We start from the raw sequence: 23,894 nt of genomic DNA, 5'->3' as shown, positions 1-23,894 counted from the left end.
TCATTCACCCAGTCACACTGAAGTACAATTCCTCTGCAGCGCTACCATTAATTTTAGTCTGAGGTAAGTGCGGTATCAGTGTAACATATTATCCAGACAAAGTATACACAGAAATAGACAAAATAATACAAAGAACAACATTTATTCAGATGTATCTACATCTTATCACAATCCAGTCATTTACAAGAATCAGGAGTACACGTGAAAGAAAAGTGTGGTTATAATCGGGAGTATGTAGAAATCGCAAATATGGCACTAAGTGGCAGGTAAACAGATATCTGACACCATTTTGGCATTCTAACATTTTCTCAGTATAAGATTATACATGTGGTAGAAACCAGAAACACATTGATTAATATCATTTTGTCATCAGCTGCAGAGGAAAAGTTCACAGGTTCACATGTCCTTTACATTAAATGGCTTTTTTCACTCTGTTAAGAGAAAACTTTGTGTTATTGTTTAATATCACTGAATTTTTAATAAATGCTGATGACAGAGCTTGCGCGCTCTACTTTCAAGTACTGTGCATTTGTAAATTAAATAATTTACTTCTATGTTCAATTAAGTGCCAACAAGCAGTAAAAAAACAGTAAAAATCTAACAAATAAGGGTTTTCACGATTTCAACACACTGGCCACAACTAAAAATAAAGGCAAATTAATGAAGGTATGACAGAACACTAATGGACAAAAAGATTGTGTGCAAAGAAGGTGACTACACTAAAAAAGTCCCCAAACCCATTTTCAAGGTGACACTTATGAAGTACCAGGATGTTACATAAGCATATTATGGAAAGTTCCCCCTCCAGTGGCTGCTGCTTGACCAGATAACAGTCTGTCATGACAAAAAGCCGAACAGCTGAAATGAACTTCATTATCCTCTGTCCTCTGTGAAGATTAAAGTGCTTAAGGCTGAGTTTTGATTAGATGCCACATCGTTGGGTTTCTCTCAGTACATGTATTACATTATTTTGTCATTCTTTCCAAGAAAAGCAAGTTTACAAAGCCGAACACATCCATCACGTCTCTTCGTGAAACTACACGGTGACTACATCCCCCATAAGTCAAACTGCAATCTGTAACAGTGTCCACATCTAAAGTTCGTTCTCTGAAGTAGACTCCATCAAACATTCAACAAAGTGCTAACCAGCCGATTCAATCGAAATTACTATTTTACAAATACTTTAAAATACTTAACACAGTTAGAAGCCGATGTCCTATCAAGAGACAAAAGGCATGCAGTGCATTTCCAGAATCACTTTTATCTTCTTACACACCCTTTACATGCAGCTGTTAAAAAACTGCAGCTGTGAGACATATAAAACCACAGACCATATTCTAAATGAAGCACTACCTCAGAGAAACGCCGTCTCCGCTTGTTATCTGGGCAAAACACATTATCTTCCTGGCTTCTTCAACACAGCCTTTACTGTAACTGTAGCTTTTACTGAAATATTATTTTCCATTGTTTTTGTGTGTATAGTAGTATATTTCAGAGGGGGGGTGCTTCATTTAAAATACAGTAACTCTAAAAATAATTCTAAATTTACTATTTACATATGAGCGAGACTCTTCATACTGCACATTTTAGGTGACTAAAGTACTTCCCTTCAACGCTGGCATCCGAGCCGCAGTCCTGTAAAAATTTAATTTAAAAAAAAAATTAAAAACATCGGAGGAGATCGATAATTTATACTGCTATATTGATCTCAAAGCGCTTACCTTGTACATCTTTCTTGCCTTTGAAAACTCTCTGGAGGTCTTAGGTAAACAAACTGCACAAAAACAGGAAGCAGATTTATGAATCGGAACAATAAAACAACCAAGACAATAAAAAGCACAAGCAAAATAAGCTTTGTTTGCAACACTGAGAAGCAGAGGGTTAGTTAATACAAGATGCTTATTTTGTGAATTATGATCCCATATAGAATGAAATAAATAACCAAGATGGCGACAGGAAAACGCTGACTAAATAGTCAACCTTCAAAGCAGGACTTTGGAAAGCAGCGGGTGATGGTGGTATTTAGAGGTTTGTGTGGGCTGCAGCACATTTTCAAGTTTCCAATTGGGTGGATGTTTTTTAAGTTTTAGAATAACTGGGGCAGCTTGTTTCCTTACATTACACTTGCCATTAGCACTAATGATGTAACACCGATGAAGCTGTTTGTGATTCTTTTTGTTTTTAAGTTCAAGATGTTTGCAACAACGTTTAATTTTTTCATCAGGGCGCCTTTCTAGCCTGACGGTGGTGCTTTGCAGAAAGTCCCTGAATAACCAAAGTTACCACAAAGCAACTCAGTATGTGATAATTCACACAATTATCTCACTTGGAAGCAAAGATATCAACCTGCTGGTGTTAATACAGGGAAACTCAGGCAATTTCAAATTCAGGACTTCATTTGTGGACCTGGAATGTGTTTTCAAAACGTTGTTACATTTATTATTATATTACATGTTTATTTCATTCTGAACCATAATACACCCAAAGCCAACTCTACAGCCGCCAACTAATTTTTAACAACGAAATCGTGCTTATAAGACGTGACACACATAATGCATCATTTTAGATTAAAATAATTCATGACAGTAGGAGTTTATTCTGTTAAACCTTTTTTTAGTTCCAAAACATTTTCGGTAAAAACAGAGACGGAACGCTTTTGCCAGGCTTGCTGCACTTTGTGCGATTCATCTTTCCATATTTAGTTGTGACTAAATAAAATTTCGTTGCCGATACAAATTTTCGTCACCACTGAGTTACGTATGTTGAACATGACACATAAAAGCAAAGATACGCTATGATCATTATAGTCAGGTGTAACTGTCATTTTAAAGAGGACTAAGAAAAATTGAAACGATACTAAACAAAAGAATTATAGTATAGTTTAAAGAAAAATACTCTGTTGTGCTTTTTTTTTTATTTTTAAGTGTTAATATAGTCCAAATTTATAAATACCAATAGTTGTAAAGCTTTTCAAATAATTAAAGCTTTTGTGCAACTGTCCAATAATTTGTATGTTCTTCCATGTCAGGGTGTTGCAACCATAATCGTGAGACTTTTATTATGAAGGTTTACATACAAAAGTAATAATAGTCAAAAGGATATTTCATAATACACAAGCAGCCCTGCCCATCAGGTCTTTATGGCTGCCTGAAGAGGTTTTTAATGCTCTCTTAAATATGGAGCCGCTAAATTTAACTCATGTAGGTTAATATGTTAAGTTAAATTACAAAATAAACCCCTACAAGCCGTGAACTGATTTACAAAAATTATGCACTCAGACACAAAATTTGACGCGTCACCCTGATGACCCTTGCTACCTACCAACTCTCTCTCACAGCCTCGATGTCGCTCACGAGATTTTGCGCTAAACAGATGCCAAAAATCTAAAAAAAGAAAAAGAAAAAAAGGAAAACAAATTGTTAGGTAATGGAAAAAATGACAAAAGCTCAGATGTTTAGGACAAACTGATCCCCACCTGCAGTAATGCAATCCCAATAAATATGCCTGCCACCACTGTCAGGTTATCTTGAAGCCACTTCTCAAACTGTGGTACGCAGCCTTTGATATAGATGAATGACCTCTGGTCAGAGTCCTGTCAAAACAATTACAAGTCAAACCAATACTACAGCGTGATAGTCAAGTTCATCTGAAATATATTTGGTTTTATTTTGCTCCACGACACTTAACAACACAGTTATTTTTAATAGCACATGATTCCCCTTTTCATTTTGCGGTTTCCCCTAAAGCCCTCCACAGCAAAATGCCTCTGATCCAGTGTTACGTAGTCGTTAACACACACTCGGCTCACTGTTTTCCTCCTCTGACTCTTGTTAAAACTGCTTCACTCTGGCTCACATTTAAAGTCAAGAAAACAAACAGAGCCTTTTTTCCTTACATTACGCTGGCCGTGCAGTAAGGCCAAAGCTAATGACAGGCGGGGGAGGGGATTTCAATTCCCATTGCATTGCTGCTGCATGAGTAATGCCACAAGGCCCAAAGTGTTGATGGAGAGCCAGCTGCTGTATTTTCACGAGTGAGGAGTTAAGAAACATACTGAAAGAGGAATATTGTGTCCAGGGTGGAGCAACTGATGACCTCATATAGCCATATAAACCTCCCTGAGGCAAAATAAGCCAGAACAATTCATGCTTTCTACTCTTTTCTATTCCTTTTACTTTTTACATCAGGGTCTCAGTCTCGGTGATAAATTTAAGTTTCCGTTTGTAGCTCACCGGTTTTGCTCGGATGTCGTATCCACACTGAGTGTTAATGACGTCCTCCTGCGAAGAGAAGACACACATGCATTTTTAGATTAGCTAGAGATTCTAGACTGGCCTTTACAGTGAAAAACAATAAAACATGCATACACATTAAAAACTGTAAAACTAGATGATCATGAGTAAAACTCACCAATCCATGGTTATACAGTTACTGTGAAGATTTTTGCATATAAACCAAGGATTTGTTTATGTTTGCTTGCCTATTATATTCTACTTGTGAAGATTAAACGACTCCAACGTTTTGTGTGCAAGGATGCATCTGCCTTTCTGGTCAGGTTAACCTTTATAAGACTGTGTGGGACCACAGCTGCAGAAACTTGGGCTACAGTAACATTTAACTCCCAGAAGTCAAATTTTGTTCTCTTAGACTTCTGAAAACAACAAATAAAAACTTTAGTGGGCAGATCATTAAAATAAAATGTGTAAAACACCGCTGACAAAGGGCAATGTTTGAGAATAAAGTCTGGTGGAAATCTTTTCCTTAATGGTCAGCCAAAATGAAATGGCTTCACTGGATGTGGCGTCACAGACAGAGGGATTGCTTGGCAGAGGTTTCTGGTAAACCTTTGCCTTTTCCTTAGATCCACAGAGCAGAGGAAAAAGTTTAAAAGAAGTCAAACTTCCAGCAGCATTTGTAGCAATGTAAAAAAACCCCACTAAAAGCATTTCAGCTTTTGGATGTCATTTTTATGGCATTTAAATAATAATAATAATAATAATGGATTGGATTTATATAGCGCTTTTCAATACCACTATTCATTCCTTCTCACATTCATACACTGGTGGAGGCAGCTACGGTTGTAGCTACAGCTGCCCTGGGGCAGACTGACAGAAGCGAGGCTGCCATATTGCGCCATCGGCCCCTCTGGCCAACACCAGTAGGCAAGTAGGGTAAAGTGTCTTGCCCAAGGACACAACGACCAGGACAGAGAGCCCAGGGATCGAACCGGCGACCTTCTGGTTACAGATGCGATTCCCAACCCCCTGAGCCATGGTCGCTAACAAAACTAATTTTAAATGTCACCTTTTATTTTAAATTAATACTTTTTGATGGAAAGCTAGCAGCAAAAAAAAACAACAACTTTCAACTGACTTGAAACTGGCTGATAAAGACCTGACCTGAAATATAACCACAAAAGACACCTGCTGCACAACCCAACTAAACAATTAAAATTTAAAAAATGAAAATTTTTGATATGGTATACACATTAAGAGCACACGGTGCCTTTGAAAAACAACTTTTTTAAATCCAAGTGTTTCCTTTTTTTTCCCTTATAGAGAATGACCTTGGTGGGACAGCGTGTCCTTGGATTGTCAAATAAAACCCTTCCTGAGTCTGTTTTTCTGAAGAAAAATGCTGTCACTGCTGCGCACAGTAAGCAGCAGTTAAGAGTATTTTTCTGCCAAAAAATGCCTCGGTCCAGAGTCCCACCCATCCGCTTTCAGACTCTGACTTGCAGTCAGGGCCTGACACGACTAAACACAGCGTCCTGAGCGTCCTGTTGGATGCAAGCCATCGTCGCTGATAGCGTCACTGCTTCTTCTGGAGAACATAGATTACAAGCTGTCTGTGACAAGAAAGCCCTTCAAAACTTCCCCTCAAGTCTTGTAGTTTCAGCATGTTAAAAATTATTTTAAACTCTAACAAAGGACACAAAAACACCAACAGCCACAACGTTATCTTGTGATAGAGAGACATACCGCTGGATCTTTGGTGCAGCAGGAAAAGGGCACTCCACATTTCTCACGACTCGGGTTTGAATCAGTACAGTTGAAGTAGATGTTCAAATTCCAGTCATCAGCCCCAAAAGCTCCACAACACTCCCACTGCAATAACATATAAAATACAAGGTAAAAATACTAGAAAGAAATCGGTGCCACAAATAAAGAAACGTTGCTTACATATTCCTGGGTGAAGTCGATCAGGTTCTGCAGATCAATGTCATCTCTGTAGGCCCGAATGTTGTTATTAATGAAAAAATTGAGCTGGTCCTTGATCCAGTCTTTGAAGACAAAGGCCAGGACTCCAGCAGTCAGCTCAAGAAAGAAAATAATGCCCAGGAACACGGAGAACTGAAAGACATGAGAATTTTCTGAATATAATAACTGTTATGAAAACAAGAAATATAAAGAATTATAGATTTCTGAGAAAGCCTTTAACAAACATACAAACTTGAGCAGGAAAGAGTTTTCCCGCAGCGCTCCAATGCAACCAGCAAACCCGAGAATGAACATCACACCACCCACGACAAGGAAGAGCCAGACAGGGTCAAAGCCCCCCAGGTCAGTGATGGATGAGATGTTGGACAGAACACCCTGGGAGCAAAGCACGTGAGGTCAAACTCAACTGAAAAACCACTGAAATATCATCACATTGCTAACATTCTTCCCAGGTAAAGTAATCATTTTGTAAGCATGTTTAACACCCAAATTTCATAAAGTACAATCCAAACCAATGTAAGCAATTATTTAAAAGAATTTAATAATAAAATTGTCAATTGTTTTTGATTTTTGGGAACAAGCTAATTTACTCTTGCTCAGAGCGAGCAAATGTAAATATGTTTTAATTGACTTAGCTTATCATATATTAGCTACGATTAGCTTCCTGGATCTGTACAAAGCTAACCAACCTAATTAGATTTTTCAATTTCTGCAGTGACGAAACAAACAAGCTCTAGCATGTAAACCAGTGAGCTATAGATATGCTATTAAAGTTGTGTCAGAAGTTGACATGCACCTATCATTAGCATGAATGCCATGGTAGTGTTGGTATTGTTTTCTTTGAACTGCTCTTTTACCAGGGTAGAATGATTGTATAGCAAAGTCTAGGCCTATTAACTTGGTAGTGATCATGACTGATCACAACTAGATCACAACTTTATCAGCATAAAAATGATTTGTTTGACAGCACTCACTGAATTCTTCAATACAACAGCGTAAAAATCGAAGGAATTCAAATTGGGTAGATCTTTTGAAGTCATTTCTAAACAACTTCACATTTCAAGACTATCAGTTCAAACAATTCTATGTAAGTATAAGTTATTTGAATGTGTCACCACATCCACCAGTTCCAGCTAAAGTCTGGTAGAAGATCCAAGCCGTCACACTCGGATGAACGGTAGTTGGTTAGGATGTTCAAAAATTAAGGTTCAAGCCTGCTATGGACTGGAAACTGCTGAAACACCAGCGTCACTGTCTCCAGTCAAGCGAGTGTTTCATCACAGAAAGAAGCCCCTGGTCCAAAATCAACACTTTCAAGCTCAATTGAAATTTGCAGCTTTTGACAAGTCAAAAGGGCAATGATCCAAATACACGTCAAAAGTGGTTTTGGGATAGATAAAGCAGGCTAACATTAAGCTTCTGGAGTGGCCTTCCCAAAGCCTGACCTCAACCCTTTTGGGTATTTATGGACTAAGCTTAAAAGCCAGGTCCATGCCAGGAACTTTACCAATTCTGCCAAGGTGAATGGTCAAATATTCAGGCAGAATTATGGCAGAAGCTTGTTGATGGCTACCAAGGTGCAACTAAGGGACATTTGACCAGATATTATAAATATGTATATATTTGAACCTGCATTTATACTTTCGACCCTGTGTGGATTAGAGAAAATCCTAAATAAAATTTAAACCTGTGCCATTATTTTTTTCTGAAGATTAAAGGTACATACTGTACAATAATTCTGTGCTGGAAAAAGAACACATTCAAGCCCATGATGCTGTATGTAGATTTTCTTACCTCTAGATAGAGCCTGGCTAGCTGTTTGTTTTTGTCCAAAGCTAACAGTCTAATTTAACCCACACTTTTTACACCATACATTTGACATTATATTAATCTTAAAGTTAATCAACCCATTATAATAATTTAGCAATTAACAAATAATTAAATAATATTAGTTGTAGTCACGTATGTAGGATGAGATAACAATCAAGATCTTCAAATGTACTTTGGTGAAAAAGTGCTCTCAGTAGATTGTCTGCTTTTTGCACTCTCAGTACACAATGAACAAATCTGTGAAATGCATCAGATCAATTCATAGCCCATTGTTCATGAGTCCCACAGGAAAGCACAGCATTCCTTTCTGATTCAGTAAAGCCATGGTGACCATTCCTTGCACACAGTCGAGTATAAACCACAACGATATGCCGGTTTGTGGAAGCTTCACAGAAATAAGTCCTGCAACTTGTTATTACACATTAATATACGACTAACCTTTTCACTCCATGCCCACAAACCAATGGCAAGAAACGCTACTCCAAGGAACTGACAGAGGCAGAAAAGAGAGAAACAAGAGAACAGGATTATTTTGCTGTGACTGCTACATGTAGTCATCACACAGACGCACACTGACAGAAACTACAGAGAGATTTTCCTGGCAGTGGTCCATTACTAAATATTTCTCATCCCAGCCTGCAGGATCAGCAGGAGGCTTCCACATTAGAAAGCATCTTTAAACAGCTTGACTGTACATAACTGTACGCCGCAGTGTAGAAGCAGTAATCGGGAATATTATTACTATGACAGTATTATGATTTAATATTTTATGGTAGTTTGTGTTTACAAGACTTTTTAAATCTTGTGCTAATTACTTTAATATGTTTTTAATAAACACCTTATTTAATTGTCACATTTCCATGCCTTTTGTTACTTTCACATTCACTTGCAATGAGTTTTGGTTTTCTATTTGAAATAACTTTTTTACATCCTACTCACCACAATGCACTTAAAAAAAAAAGCATAGAGACAAACCCGGTAAAAAAATATCTATGCTTCATTGTCTACTGTGATACATCTTCACTGACAAACCATGACAAGAGAAACTTGAGAAAAACAGTATACTTTATAAGCCACTTCATTTGTGAGGATTTCAACAACAATTATTGTTGTTGGATATGCTTTTATCCAAGAACACCTTCACTAATAAAATTAAAACCCCACTAACTTACCAGGACTTTAACAAGCACTAAAATAAAGATGAGAAATAATAGGTTTTTGAATAACTGATTTTAACTGAAGTCTTTTGTTGAATTAGACACATTTATTCACCAGATAGAAGCACTAAGGACTTTTTTAGATTAAAGATAATGAACTTTACAGACCATCTCAAGTATTTGTTTGTGAGACAGCTGTTAAGGCAGGGGAACAGTTGTTTGTGACATAAGCAGCTGATACCTGAATGACACAAAGCTCAAAGGGGCCGATTGCTGTACAGTTGGCTGAGAGCTTTTCCACAGCCCAAAGGCCTTTGTCTCTATCAGTCCACGATACGTGAAGAACCACTGGGCACACCAATGCCATTCATGGCTTAAGTAGCATGTGCTGAATTTAGTGTATTTTTTAGCTTCTTTGTTTTATTTAATTTTTTTATGTCAGTTAGCACAAGTCAAAATTACTGATATAAATAGGTGAATAAAAAAAGATAGGCGCTTTGGCCGAAAGTCCCACACTCCCACATGACTCCCAATGACTTACCAGGACACTTGAACTGTTACTAATATCATCAGAGATGTTGTCAGCATCTGTGTTTTCCCCACAATAACAAGACAAAATCCCTGCTGTTAAAAAGGCCTTATATGGCCAACGGTGCCTATCAGTAGGACTGCTGCAATTTACTGTATCTGTATTTGTATTCGTATGTAGACAAAAGTAGATATGCCCATATTTAATCCATCCAAAGAACATGCCGTATATGATGCTGTGGAGCAAGCAGTTCATTTGTTGGCACCAAATATGATAATGAACAAATGTCTCAGGCAGCACCAGGCTCAGTGGTTAGCACTATGGCCTCAAGGCCGGACAATCCTGGTTTCAAACGCAGGTATGACCCTTCTGAGTGGCCTGTGCATGTTTTACAAAGGAGCTCCTGTTATCCAAAAAGGTTAATGCTGCATAGCTCTGCCGATACACCCTCAAAAACAAAATTCTTACTCTCAACGTTTTCTTGAGCGTCTTGGATCACTACATTATGTGAAGTTTTATTCTGCTATTTCAGCCAAACTGTTTATTGACTGACGGATGATTAAAAAAATATGACAGAACAATCAATGATGAGCATAATGTCCCTGCTGTCTCTTATTCAAACCAGGCCACACTATTTCATACATCACTTATAAGTTAGGCATTGTTTTCTGCGACCAATCCTCTAAATCCACTGATTATTCTACTTACTTTAATGCAAGTACTGGAGAGGCAGCCAATATCAAACAATTAACACTTGGACTCACTGACAGCGTTTTTGCTTTAAATGAGATAAAACAATGAATCGATCAAAACAGTCACTGTTTAAATCGATTAATCGCTGCGGTTCTACGAGAGCATCGCTCTGTTAATAACTTAACTAACCATTAGTAAAGCCTACCCCACCTTCCCTCATCAACAACCTGTGAAAAAAGCACCCATGCGGGTTATTGTTTCAAGCCAGGAAGTGGCGGCCCACGGTGACTGTGGGTTTAAAAGACGGAATGTTTGTTTTTCCCCCCCCCCGCGGTTTCACTCATGCATAGAAAAGGTGACGGCTGTTTTCTCAACCTAAACATCACCACGAAAAAAGAAGAAAAAAAGGCCTCAGCTGAAGGCTACGGTCATGTAAACACGCGATGATGCCGAGAGAGAGAGCTGTTCTCACTCTGATGGAGGACACACGAAAACAAAGCGGGCTGATGGGTGACAGGGAGCAAGTGCACAGGAGCAAAAGAGAAAGTGGAAGCGAATCGAAACCCAGGACAACATAGACACAACAACAAACACATACGCACACATAAATGCACCTCACAGCTGCTGATTGGGAACAAAGAGCGTGTCAGCGTGTTAAACTGACGATGGCAGGCCTGAAGTCGCAAACAGCAGACGGGGGACTTACCCAGAATATAATGTTGAATCCGAAAATGAAATACTTGATGCAGCAGCTCACTTCGTGAGCCTTGAAATGCTTTCCTGACATCATCTGGATGGATTTTGTTTTCCTTCGCCGCCTCTGCAACGAGCAGGAATCACATTTGCAGCTGTTCTGTGTTTGGCAGTCGGGATCCTCTGGAAACACCCTTTAATGATTTTTTTAAGGGCTCAACACATGCCGCCCTTTCTAGCGTCTAATTATTAACACCATCTTGATTTTGTGCGGATAAAAGTCGCAGATGAAGCCGTCGGGGAGCGTTCACAGTCCGTCGGCGTCCCTCTACAGATCTCAGCTTTTACCCTGCGTAGATCCTCAGAGGTGTAACGCTGAAATAAACCACAGTGAAAGTCAACCAGATTAAAACCGACGGTCTCCTATCTGACCCGTAATCTAGACATGGCTGTTATTTGATTGCCATGTCTAGGAACCAATGATTTCTTTTAGTGATCTGAGAAGGCGGGACTTCCTCCATGAGAGGGTCTCTAGCCCCATTACAGTGGCAGATAGTACTGGTTATGAGGTAGTTAATCATTTATAGCGGAATTTATTACCCATTAACTAAATACGTGTATGATATACGACAGGAATACATAAGTAAACTTCATCACAGCCATCAGGCTATTAGGCAATAATAAGACTATAAGGCTTGAAATAGTAATTCAAGTTGTAGTGGAATAAATAATAATTCATTCATGCAGTTTTTTGAGGCTGCTGGGTATTAAATCAATCAATAAGTTAAAGACTAATAAACATGGACATCTTAGTTGATGTTAAATATTAAAATTAATATATTTTTGAGACAGAAACAGGATTGAGTTGCTTCACCAGACTTGATTACAGGTCATTTTGTAATGCGAACTTTATGCTTTTATCAGAAAGAATTGAAATAGAAAGTATAAAGAGTATAATTACAAGTGTAGTTACAGAAAATATAAATTAAGTGTTTCCTTTAGTTACTTGAAGGTTTTTATTGAATATTTAAGATTTCATGTTTTTAACACATTACCTCACATTGTCTTTTCCAAAGACTTGTTTAGTCCCGATGAAGAAAGAACTCCAGAGAACACCGAAATAAAGCAGGCTGGATCTCATGTTTCACTCTTGTGTTTAAATGTCAGCAAAGAAAAACAAAATAAAGTTCCAGTTTAATGAGACACAAACTGCCTAGATGCGATGCTTCTTTATTGTTTATTTTCAAAACGCACTTAAATTTTCTACTTTCTTAGGCTTAATCTTTATAAGGTGGATGTGATGTGATGATGTTTACGCCTTTTGGAGGGTGTAACTGACCCTGCTTTATATTTTATTTACAGTGTTCTTTTGAACTTGTAATTTTGCTGTTTTAAACATCGGTACCGTCTTAGAAATTACATTTAACTTTACAGTAGATCAGCGTGGCATACTGTTAAAATACATTTGGCCTTTATTATAATGTACATGTGGATTAGGGCAAATATACATGTGAAAAAATAAGCATCCTCGTGATTCAGTAGCTTGTACAACCACCTGCAGCAGCAATAAATGTGACTCCATCAGTCTCTCACAGCATTGTGGAGGAATTGTGTCCCACTCTTCTTTACAGCGTTGCTTCAGTTCATGGAAATTTGCAGGCATCGACTTGTGCACCACTCACTTAAGGTCCCACCTCACTGTTACAGTCAGCCTGAGGTCTGAGCTTTGACTGGACCTTGATTCTTTTCCTTTTCAGCTATTCTGTTATAGATTTGCTGCTGCGCTCAGGATCATTGTGCTGTTGTGTGGCACAATTTGGACCAAGCTTTAACTAGCTAGCCTCCTCTATCCAAAGGAGAAGTCTTGCACTTTTCTTAGATGAAACTTGCAAACCTGCAAGTCTAATCTCTAGATGTATGCTCAATCATCCAGGTAAGGAAATCCCAGAAAGCTGTTCATCTGAACATTATGTTTTCAGTTGGAGAAATGTCTCATCACTCATCCAAGTGAATTCTTCAGTCTGAAGAAGACTTGAAGTCACCTGGATGAGTGACAAAATGTTTCTTTCACAGAGAAAGGGATAGAATGAACAGAATCGGCATTCTTGAATTTGCAAACCTAAACCATTCTACCGTATTATAGAGAAGAGGCAACCCTTTCAAACAATGCCAGACCCCCACCCCTTTTTACTATCATTTAACATGCTAAATGAGGCCTGCTTTTATAGAGGCGCTCGCAATTGTTAATTTATTTAATCAAGTGGATTTGATTAGCAGCACCTGGCTAATGTTGTTGAACAAGTAAGAATGCTATTAGTTGTTCACATGACTTTATATTGCCATGCATATTATTGGATTTGTCATTTTAAAAAGAAAATCTGTTCACATGTACTACTTTTGGTATGAAATTGAAGAAATATTTGATTAATTCAATGACAATTTTATTATTTATTTTATTCACTTATATTGAAAAGTGACAGTTCTATAGATTTATTTAATTAGATGTGGGAAAATTTCGCCCCCTAGTGACTAAAATTGTGTTCTGCATCACTGTAAGTCAGCCTGCTGAAAACCTACAAGAGTGGCAAAAGTGTACAGTGAAACAAGCACTTCTGATGAAGTATTTATTCCAAGATAAACACGGAATAGACACAAACAGTCATTTGGGGGATTTATTGAGTTTTATTGCATAAAATAATATATTAATTATCTAATCTATTACACATATTCATTTACAAAAAAAGGATCAATAATGAAAATAAATATTTCTGTGCAGTTTATTTGCACTGTCAAAGCAGGCAGAGAAATGCTGAGATCTACATACATGTAGGTTAATAAAAACACATTAAGTCATAGCCAAGACAACCTTCATGATGCAGACAGAAAGAGGCTGCTGCTTTCAAAGTCCTTGATCTGATACTAATTCACTGACTTACTTCCCAAGTATCATCACTCAACAAACCCACCGTCATCGTTTCCCTGTATAATTTGCAGCACAGTTTTATGTACTCATTGCATTGTTAACATTTTCCATTCCACCCAAAAGGCTTCTCATGAAGATACATTAAAAATGTTTATCAACAAAGTTAGTAATAATGCTATATCAAAATTATTCACCTTCACCTTTGGCTGCACTTCACGTAGAAAAATATAAACGGTTTATAATAAGAAAATACATCATGTTGTTACAAAACTATTGCTTCAGAATATCACCAAAATACTTGTTTTCTTTGTAAAACATGATTCATTTGACCTTTCATGATTGCACAAGTTATTTTGGTTGTTTGAGTTCCCAGAGTCCTCTGTGGGAGGACAGGGGTAAAATGATATTAGTTAAACGGCTAGAGGCAGATTTCAGGAGCATGTCCAACAAAGTAAAAAAGAAAAAAATGCTTTGGAGAGCTTTGTGTTTCAGGGATTTGGTCTGCAGCATTCAAAATACATCCCTTTTGTATCCTGTATGCATTTTTTTTCCTTTTTTGCCAAATAAAAAGAAAATTAAAGTTTTAGCTTTTGGACGGAGAAATTAACAAATCATACCTCCAAAGACTACAACTGCTAGCAGATACCGGATGGTTTGGCATCTTCTTTCCAAACATTTTCTAAAATTGCAAAGCACAATCACCTTCATTCTTCTTTGGAATCCATTATTTAGTGTTTAAGGCCAAACAAAGTTTGAAATAATAATAGCCCTGAAGGTCAGTTGAGAAGTCTGGGTTGAAAGCAAAAACATTCGGGATTAGAGGCTAAACACAAGCAAGCTAATTGTTTGATTAAATAAATGTAGATATTATATCTTAAAATGCTACGTTCACGTCACATTCAGATTTTTGGGTTTCTACATTGGGTGCCAATATTAAAAAGGTACCTGGTCATTCACTAATATATGAATGGTATTATTTTCTTGAGAGTATTATTGCCTATTTAATTAGGAAATATATACAGGTATATATTAAACACTTTCCTCATTTACTATTCTAAAAAAAAAAGAAAAATTACAGTAGCATCCTTAAAGTAAAACTGAACAGATCTGTAGCAGAAATGTCCCATGTGTTTCTGATGTTTTTCAGCAAAAAGCCTGAAAGCACGGGCGGGCAGACGTACAGCACAAAGGCTTTGCATAAATGACCTTTGTGTAACGCTTTAGTAACATTTTATGAACCAATAAAGCTTGCTGTTGATTTGCTGAGTGTATTAGCAACGTGACACTTTAATGCGTGACGCATTAATCACAGTTAATAAATTCAGTGCTTTATTGTTTCTAAACATGGTTTCATGACTGCACTCATGAGGTGCTATGTTTTTTACTCTTGTAAAGGCAACATAACTCTTTACAGTGAGGTTTTCTCAGTTCCCAGAAAATGTAGAAAATCTTCTCTTTAAAGAAGTATGAAATGTAAAATACTAACACTTAAACTCTTAAGAGATTTTAAATACGTCTTATGCAAAGCCTGAGATACGTTTGTAACACTGTAAAGGTTTCTTGGCTTTGATATTTAAGAGTAGTTGTGTATCGTCTAAAACAACCTGTTGTTCTTTGACCGAGTTGCATAAACATGAGCCAAATACAAAATCCTTTCAAGACGTGCATCACGTATATCCTCAAGTCACAAGAGCACCAGTTGATGCAAGGTGAGTCACAGATGCTGTGTCTCGGTGTGAACGCATCAGCGTTGCTTTAAGTCACCTTTATAGTAGACTTATGGACGCAGAGTAGGGAGACATATGGCACACCAATGAAGGCCCATTTCTCACTGGGCCAGAACATGATGACGGGACCTCGCTCCGGTGCCTCGGTAGCAACATCAAAGTAGGCGAAGCAAACGCAACCCAAATAGGAAGCCAGACAGATGAGGATGTGCCTGTAAGAGCAAAATGATCACGAATAAGCCTAACCTCTGAAATGATTTACAGGCACAGCTGTAAAAGTTTAACAGTGTCTTGTTTTCCCTGAAACAAATCTGGGGAAACCTGCAGTCAGCTCAGACTGAAGAAGTCACTTGAATGAGTGACAAAAGGTTTCTCCCACTGAAAACGCTACATCCAGATGAACAGAATCAACTTTTTGGGATTTTTCCAACTACTTCTGCAGCCATGTGAAAAAAGAAAGTTTTCGCAGGACTCTATGCAGTTTGAAAAATAAAACATTAAAATAAGCAAACTTGTATGGCTTTCATAGGAATTCAGAGGGTAAGTAACAGTCAGGTTCTGGTAAACAATTGCACTTGATTAACTAATTACCAGTAAGTGTGAACACTTCTATAAAACCAGAAGTCTTGACAGTTTGCTGGTCTAAAACATTCAGGTATTGGTTCTCACAATGACAGCCAATTCACCTGAGACCATGCAGAGAAATTGCAAAATAACAACAGCTACATCTCAGAACCGCATTTAGCATATCACATGTTAAAGTTCAAGACATTATAATAATAATTATAATAATAATAATAACGTATACTTTATTGATCCCCGTGGGGAAATTCCTCTCTGCATTTAACCCATTCACTCTGTGAAGCAGAAAGTCCCTTATCTCAAAAAAGTCCATGACAGCATGCTGTGGCATGATCTTAAGAGAGCTGTGCATAAATACCCACAAACCTCAATTAAATAAAGGCACACTGTAAAGAACGCTAGGCCAAAGTTCCCCCACAATGATGTGAGAGGCTGATAAAGTCATACGGAAAACAAGTTATTCAAGTTAATGCTGAAAGGTGGTTTTTACAAATTTCTATTTCACGTGACTTAATTTCTCAAATTCCTCTTTTCTGTTTGATTTACCTTCAGTCTATTGAAGCTACTGCCTAGTTCCCCTGCCTGTTCCTCCTCATATAAAACACATAAATCACCTGAAATGAAAACTGGTTGACATTTTTTATTCATTTGTTTTAAGAAAAAAAGTATACAGTGCAACTGTAACTGTCTTGTAACACTTATTTTGCCTTTTAGTCTCACAGGATAAAATACACATTGTGAATAAATGATACCATTAACACCTTATACAGCACTGAGTTTGACTTTGAGTCGACTTTGAGCTTACCAAGCACAGTGTAGGTAGGGAAAGTTGACAGATGACCACACTTCGCAGAATATCCTGTCACTGATCCAGCAAAGCAGAGCCAGCGCCCACCAGATCCCTGAGATCAGGCCCAGCTTGAACACACGTGGGTTTTCACACCTGCGATGACACAGTGAAGAACAATGTGAGCCGTGAAAATACAAATGCAGCCAACTTGATGATTTATTCAGCATATAAATAGAAACAGTTCAATTTTGTTAAAATAGCAATACATTTCCTAGAATTACAGATTATATTGATTTTCTCAAAACAATCTGAAATATTTACTAAATAAATGCAATTAATCATATATGTAAAGTACATTGCTGCTAAACCCACGTTGGCCACTTGTGGGCAGCATATATATTCATCATTTATTCCTCTTCCTCTTTCACATCTATACAGACAAACATTAACATTTATTTTACCACATTTATTTTGAGGCACACGTTTGCATTTTTGTCTTAAAATAACTCCATTATCTAATATCTAGCTCTTCAGCTGCCAACTCTCCCAATGACATTCACTTACATAATCATTTAATCCACTGTAATATAAAAATACTACAAAATCATAGTGGAAATTTTCTCAGTTTTAGCAAACTAACATTAAAATACTGATCCTCACGTTTACATTTCTTTTTATCAATAAAATACTTCTGCAAATCTTATTTCTTGCCTAAAGAATCTTAAACCTCTGGGCCTCCTCACGCGGTCGCTTCCAGAATGTACTGGCCTTTTTGCCCAATTTTGGTGCTCTAAAAGCAGGAGGATTTTAGCGATTTTAATGGCAATGATGATTGCTCCAGCTAGATTTATCTGCAAATATCCTCATGGATACTCCTCTGACCTAGAGAGATGTGCTAATCCAGAGTGCCACTGCCAAACTATTCTTAGTCTTGCCCTCCTTAGGCACACCAGTCAGAGCCAGGCCAAACAGAGTGCAGAGACAAAGAGGGGGACACAGAAGCCTGACTGTGACTAAACGGTGCTGACGATACAGGACTGGCAGTTTGTCACCTGCCCTTAGGTCAGTGCATTTAATGGATTGGATTTATATAACGCTTTTTAAGGCACCCAAAGCGCTTTACAATGACACTATTCATTCACTCTCACATTCACACACTGGTGGAGGCAGCTACAGTTGTAGCCACAGCTGTCCTGGGGCAGACTGACAGAAGCGAGGCTGCCATATCGCGCCATCGGCCCTTCTGGCCAACACCAGTAGGCAAGTAGGGTAAAGTGTCTTGCCCAAGGACACAACGACCAGGACAGAGAGCCCAGGGATCGAACCGGCGACCTTCCGGTTACAGATGCGATTCCCAACCCCCTGAGCCACAATTTGATGAAGTCAAACCATTGAAGAAGCCTCTACCTTTGAGTCACCATTGTTTCAAGGTGACACGAATCCATGGATGACACAGAACCTTTCCAGCTCAGCAACATAACCGGATTGAGCTAAACGGCAAACATCACTCTCACGCAGAGGCTCAGGAATCTTTGTAAGCAGACGTGAACAACTTTACACTGACAGTGAAAGCAGAGATTAGATTAATTAGCAGTCAGTTGCGATCACACTGACTGATAAAGGTGGTCTGGTCTCAGGGAATGTGGGAGTCATTCAAGCGAAAAAGCTCCGAAAGCTCTGACACCATGAATGTAACATTTGTCACTGACCTTCAGAGCCCCAAAACCATGTGGAGAACACTTATTTTTATTTAACCCCTTAGCAGTCCTACAAATTTACAATTAGTCCCCTAAACCATCCAATGTACCGTGGGCGGTACGTCCGACTGCTAACAGGTTAAACAAAAAGACACTTTTCCTATTTAATTAATTTACACTGTAATCATAAGCCTGTGGAAATGTGGAATTTGGCCAGTAAGGAATACTAAGGTTGCCAGCATTGGACAAAAGTACTAGACCACACCTCTTAACCTTTGAATTCAGGCATTTCATTCAGTCCCACTGTCATAGGTGTATAAAATCAAGCACCTGGCCATTCAATCTGCCTTTACACTTTGTAAAGATTGGTGAAAGAATGGGTTATTCTAAAGAACTCACTGTATTTCAGCATGAAACTGTAATAGGATGCCACCACTGGATTAAGTCAACTCAGTTACGGAGCACGGCTGACGAGTGCTAGGGGGCATAGAGCGCAAAAGTCGCAAACGCTCTGCTGACTCATTAAGTGCAGAGCTCCAGACTTTTTCTGGCATTAACATCAGCCCAAAAACTGTGTGCTGGGAGCTCCATGGCCGAGCAATTCCTGTAGATGTAACACGTCGGTGGACCCGTACATTTATCTGCATACTGTATGTTCAGAAGTGGATGACTCCCTGGAAGCAGTGAGAAATGGTGCTACATTTTTATTTTTCTACATCTTTTATTTAAAAATAATAACAGCTACAGAAATTGCAAAATTTACCCATCACACCAGAATTAAAGATTTCTTATTTTAAAGTAAGTGCGCTGGTGACCTGAACTGGTAAACAGCCTCTATTACATAACTTGCCCAGAAAGAGGCAGGAAAAAAGGGTGTCACAGCTATGAACCGCCAACAGGAAGTACAAAAATAGATGGCCAGTGATGCATCTTCCCACTGGGAAGTGGGTCATTAAATTGTCATCAATACTGTAAAAACTGATTGTTCCAGTTAATCACAGAACACAAAAAGAGTGGCTATACGTCTTTATATTACAATTTAAGTGTCAAAGTGCTTAAAAAATATAAACTAATCGATAACTGTGAAGATGTGACGACAAGATATGTGAAAGCAAGAAAAGAAAGCTTAATATGGGGCTTATGCATTAAAAATGCACAGGCCTCAAAACAGAAAGTCAATGAAACAGACTAGAAAAACACCTGAGAGCACTGCTGGCAAAGGTAGAAAAAAACCTTCTGATTCATTGAATCAAAACTGGGGGAAAATGATTATTTCTCTTCAGCTGCATGAATTTGTTCATAAAATGACCATAGAACGGGGGTTTCTATTCGTATATCTGCACGATTCGGTTCCCTATGGAAAAGAATTACCAAAGGAATATAAGAAATTTTATTCTGAGACTTTGTAATGATGAAAAATGAGCTACAGGAAGATCACCGATTAAAACTTAGAAGAAGCACAGATGGGCTAGTAATCAGGAAGTACAGGGGGAGACACAACACTGCTATTAGAGCCACTGTGGCGTCCTAATGGAAATTATGCTGCACATAGTGCTTCAGTTGAATAACAAGCCTCTGAAAGACAGACAGGCGTGCCCTTCAGACTTGGCAGATTAGAGATTATGACATGCAGTGCAAAAACACCCAACAACAACCTCTGTGGATAGCATCATTTAAAAAGCAAACAAACAAACAAACTTACTTTCTGTCTAGCAAGATAAAAAACAAAAACACAAGAAGAAATTTACTGAACAATGGGGGAAAGTGCTTTCAAATGACATACATTATTAACACATTCCCTTGACAAATTAAATAACTGAAAATAAAATGTTTATTTCTAATACTTAGTTGAAAACCCTTTGCTGGCAATGACAGCCTGAAGTCTTGAAATCATGGACATCGCCAGATGTTGGTTCCCTCCGTTTTAATGCTCTGGCAGGCCTTTACTGCAGCAACTTGCTGCTTGTTGCTGTTTGTTTGTGGCCCTTTCTGTCCAAAATTTAATCTGCAACAAGTGAAATGCATGCTCGGCTGTGTTAAGATCAGCTGACTGACTTGGATCTTCAAAAATATTCCACTTCTTTGCTTGAATAAACTCCTGGGTTTCTTTGGCTATATGTTTTAGGTCATGGTCCATCTGTATGGACCAACCAACTTGACTGGATTTAGCTGGATTTGAGCAGACAGCTTGTCTCTTAACACCCCAGAATTCATTTGGCTGCTTCTGTCCTGTGTCACATCATCAATAAACACTAGAGTCCCAGTGCAGCTGGCAGCCATGCACCCTAATGCCATCACACTGCCTCCGCTGTGTTTTACAGATGATGTGGTATGCTTTGGATCATGAGCTGTTCCACGCCTTCTCCATAATTTTTTCTTGTCATCATTCTCACCACTCTATTCTGATCTTGGTTTCATCTGTCCGAAGAATGTTTTTCCAGAACTGTGCTGGCTTTTTAGATGATTTTTAGCAATGTCCAATCTGGCCTTTCTGGGGGAGATGAGTGGCTTGCACCTTGCAGTGAACCCTCTGTATTTACTTTCACACAGTCCTCTTGGATATCAAAAGGTCAATCTCCCGAAGAGTATTGTACACCTGGTTGGCTGTTGTGAAGGAGTTTCTCTTCACCATGGGAATGATTCTGTGATCATTCACCAATGTTCTACTATTGTAGTAATTTCTGAGATGGGGTTTTTTTCTGTTTTCGCAGCGTAAGGATGGCTTGTTTCACCTCCATGGAGAGCTCCTTTGAAAACAAGGCCAAGTAGCTCTCCAGTTTCTACTGTCTGGTCACAGCAAAATCTTCTAAATACAAGAACTACACCTTAAATCAACTGCCCACACCTCCCAATGAAATTGAGTCAATTGTCCAATTACATTTGGCCCCTTTAAAAAAAAAAAAAAAAAAAAGGGGTGGCACATGTTGAGGAGCTGAAACTCCTAAACCCTACATCCAATCTGAATGTGGATACCCTCAAATGAAAGCTGTGAGTCTACACATTATGTCCATGCCCATTATATAACTTTACTTAGAATATGCTTCAGTAAACAAGTAAAAAAAATGTGGCATTTTAATCATAAACATGGAGCAATAAAGCAGCAGCAAAGAGCAGCTATGAGAATCATCTCTAAGAAATCCCCAATAAACACTTTTTTAGTAGAAAAAAGAAAAGAAAGAGTAAATATTGAACTACTTACTTCATCATATGGACAGAACTATGCTCACTTCTGTTGTAAACCTTATACATCAAGTCAGTTGGCCTGAAATATTTTACATAAATTACTCTTATCGAGCAAACGCCCTTTCCTGCCAGCAAATATATGTTGACAAAAACGTCACCACATAGCCGGATATCTGGGAAACTGCTCCCATCAGCCAGGAGATTATAGAAGGATGTGAGATAAGATACATGACATTAGATTAGTGCTTCTGCTTTGAGAGAAAGTGCTGGGGAATCTGAGGAGTATAATTGTGGGAGGCAAAGATAAGGGTGGAGCCCTGATGTGACTCTCCTCGCACTCGACTGTACAAAACAGAGGTCTGTAGCATACGTGACACAAAGCTGGACACTAATTAAATTTATCACTCAAGTTTCAGCGACTCCCATTCCTGTGGATCGTTTCAAAGCTGATGAACAACTATTTTTTTTCCTAAATATGGACCAAAATTACTTGGCTGAACCTTGTTGACTCTTTGCCACAAATAAAATAGGTCTTTCTTGTTAATGAGACGTTCAGTCTCAATGGGACTAAAGGTTAAATAAATAAAGATAAAACCTCTCTAGTACAGGGCGGAACCTCTGCTTGAAAGAAAACTGTTAGTAGAAAGGTATACCTAATAAAATGGTCATAAATAACACTGAAGCTTCAATATGTGGAGTCAAAACACCAGTGGGTGACTTCACGGTGCCTACATCCATCTTGTAACAGAAACAGGATGCTTTTATTTCCTCCCCCAAGCATGTTACTATTTAACCTTATTATCTGTGATATGTTCCATGAGCTGTTTCACATACATCAAATTCATAATAAGATCTTAAAACTTACTATAATACTAACAATGTTCTCCATTACGCTCAGTGTACATTGCATACGTAACTTTGCAGTCACTAAAAATTGTGTCCATGATGGAATTTTCTTCTACACCCCACTTTAAAAAAACGCTGCAGGCTAGTTATAATAGTATTAAAGTATCCAGTTTTGTAATTTTATATACTTCCTCTGCATGCTCACAGTTGACTCACAGAACATGTTGTTCTTGCTGGCCTGAAAGTTGACTTGGATTGAAACCAACAACTAAGTTTTCTGTCCTTTCTGAGGGCAAAAGTCCATCAGTCGGGGCAACAGGAACTCTCTCACACTTGGAACAACAAAAACAAGCAGTTTCAATGGATGACTGGCACTGGCAGTAATGTGAAGAATTACTAACAGGTTGAACAATAGATGAATTTTGGGGACTGATGGTGTTGAGTAAGGGTTATGGGAAACGGAAGCAACGGAACATACGTCCACGTTACTGTGACGGCTAGGAAGCATTAAGGACACAAACACGCAGAAAAACAGAGTGAAAGGCTTGTTGTGCTTTCAGGAACTTTCTTCCACATAATAAGTTTGGAACAGACACACCAGACAGTACAAAAAGGTGAAAGGTGGCATGTTAACAATGCACCGACTTCACTATTTGATTTCTGTTATTTAAACAGTTCAAGACTTAAAGAGGTGATAAAGCACATTGTTGATAAGTCAGGTTATCATACTTCCCATGCATCAACTCTGGAACATTTCCCTGCCTATAAAGGCATGACTGAAACAAAGCCAGAGACTTCATAGAGGACTGCTGGTTTACATTATTTGGGGCTGATAAAAATAAATTTTTTGTGATTTATGCTACATCCTTTGATGCTGCAGTCGCTTCTTATTTACCGCCAATGTTATTTCCAGTTGGGCACATACCAGGCGTTTCCGCCAAACAAACCTCTGCCTGATCTACAGCCATCCTGTGAGTCACTATCCGATTGTTCAGTGATGACGCGACGAATCCTACTTCCGGG

The 23,894-nt window shown here is 38.4% G+C and overlaps 2 protein-coding genes across 2 annotated transcripts in view; both read right to left on the bottom strand.

Annotated features, from left to right (window-relative positions):
- Positions 1–123: 123 nt before the first annotated feature.
- LOC102200456 (tetraspanin-5) lies at positions 124–11,580 on the bottom strand. The gene is made up of 10 exons (XM_005726773.1): positions 11,137–11,580; positions 8,490–8,540; positions 6,450–6,596; positions 6,183–6,353; positions 5,982–6,107; positions 4,233–4,280; positions 3,476–3,592; positions 3,322–3,383; positions 1,722–1,774; positions 124–1,635 (listed from the first exon to the last, which is right to left on the bottom strand). The coding sequence occupies exons 1-9, from the start codon at positions 11,218–11,220 to the stop codon at positions 1,762–1,764; spliced, it is 819 nt and encodes a 272-aa protein (XP_005726830.1). The 5' UTR covers positions 11,221–11,580; the 3' UTR covers positions 124–1,635; positions 1,722–1,761.
- A 2,212-nt stretch (positions 11,581–13,792) lies between these two features.
- acer2 (alkaline ceramidase 2) overlaps positions 13,793–23,894 on the bottom strand; it is an 18,620-nt gene continuing 8,518 nt past the window's right edge. Inside the window, exons 5-6 of the mRNA XM_005726772.2 lie at positions 17,161–17,298; positions 13,793–15,985 (exon numbers count right to left, since the gene is read on the bottom strand). Coding sequence (XP_005726829.1) covers positions 15,802–15,985; positions 17,161–17,298 — 322 coding nt within the window. The 3' untranslated portion in view covers positions 13,793–15,801. The remainder of the gene's footprint in view (positions 15,986–17,160; positions 17,299–23,894) is intronic.

The sequence above is a fragment of the Pundamilia nyererei genome, unplaced genomic scaffold, assembly GCF_000239375.1.
Source record: "Pundamilia nyererei isolate P.nyererei 1_Seehausen unplaced genomic scaffold, PunNye1.0 scaffold00022, whole genome shotgun sequence".
In the NCBI taxonomy this organism is placed as follows: Eukaryota; Metazoa; Chordata; class Actinopteri; order Cichliformes; family Cichlidae; genus Pundamilia; species Pundamilia nyererei.
This window is presented reverse-complemented; position numbering and strand designations above follow the sequence as displayed.

Bases quoted from the DNA above. Each gene is read 5' to 3' on its own strand.
- LOC102200456 (XM_005726773.1), bottom strand. From the start codon at position 11,220: ATGATGTCAGGAAAGCATTTCAAGGCTCACGAAGTGAGCTGCTGCATC. The intron at 8,541-11,136 runs GTAAGTCCCCCG...TGCCTCTGTCAG, and splicing joins GATTCAACATTATATTCTGG to TTCCTTGGAGTAGCGTTTCT. The intron at 3,384-3,475 runs GTGGGGATCAGT...TTCTTTTTTTAG, and splicing joins TTGGGATTGCATTACTGCAG to ATTTTTGGCATCTGTTTAGC.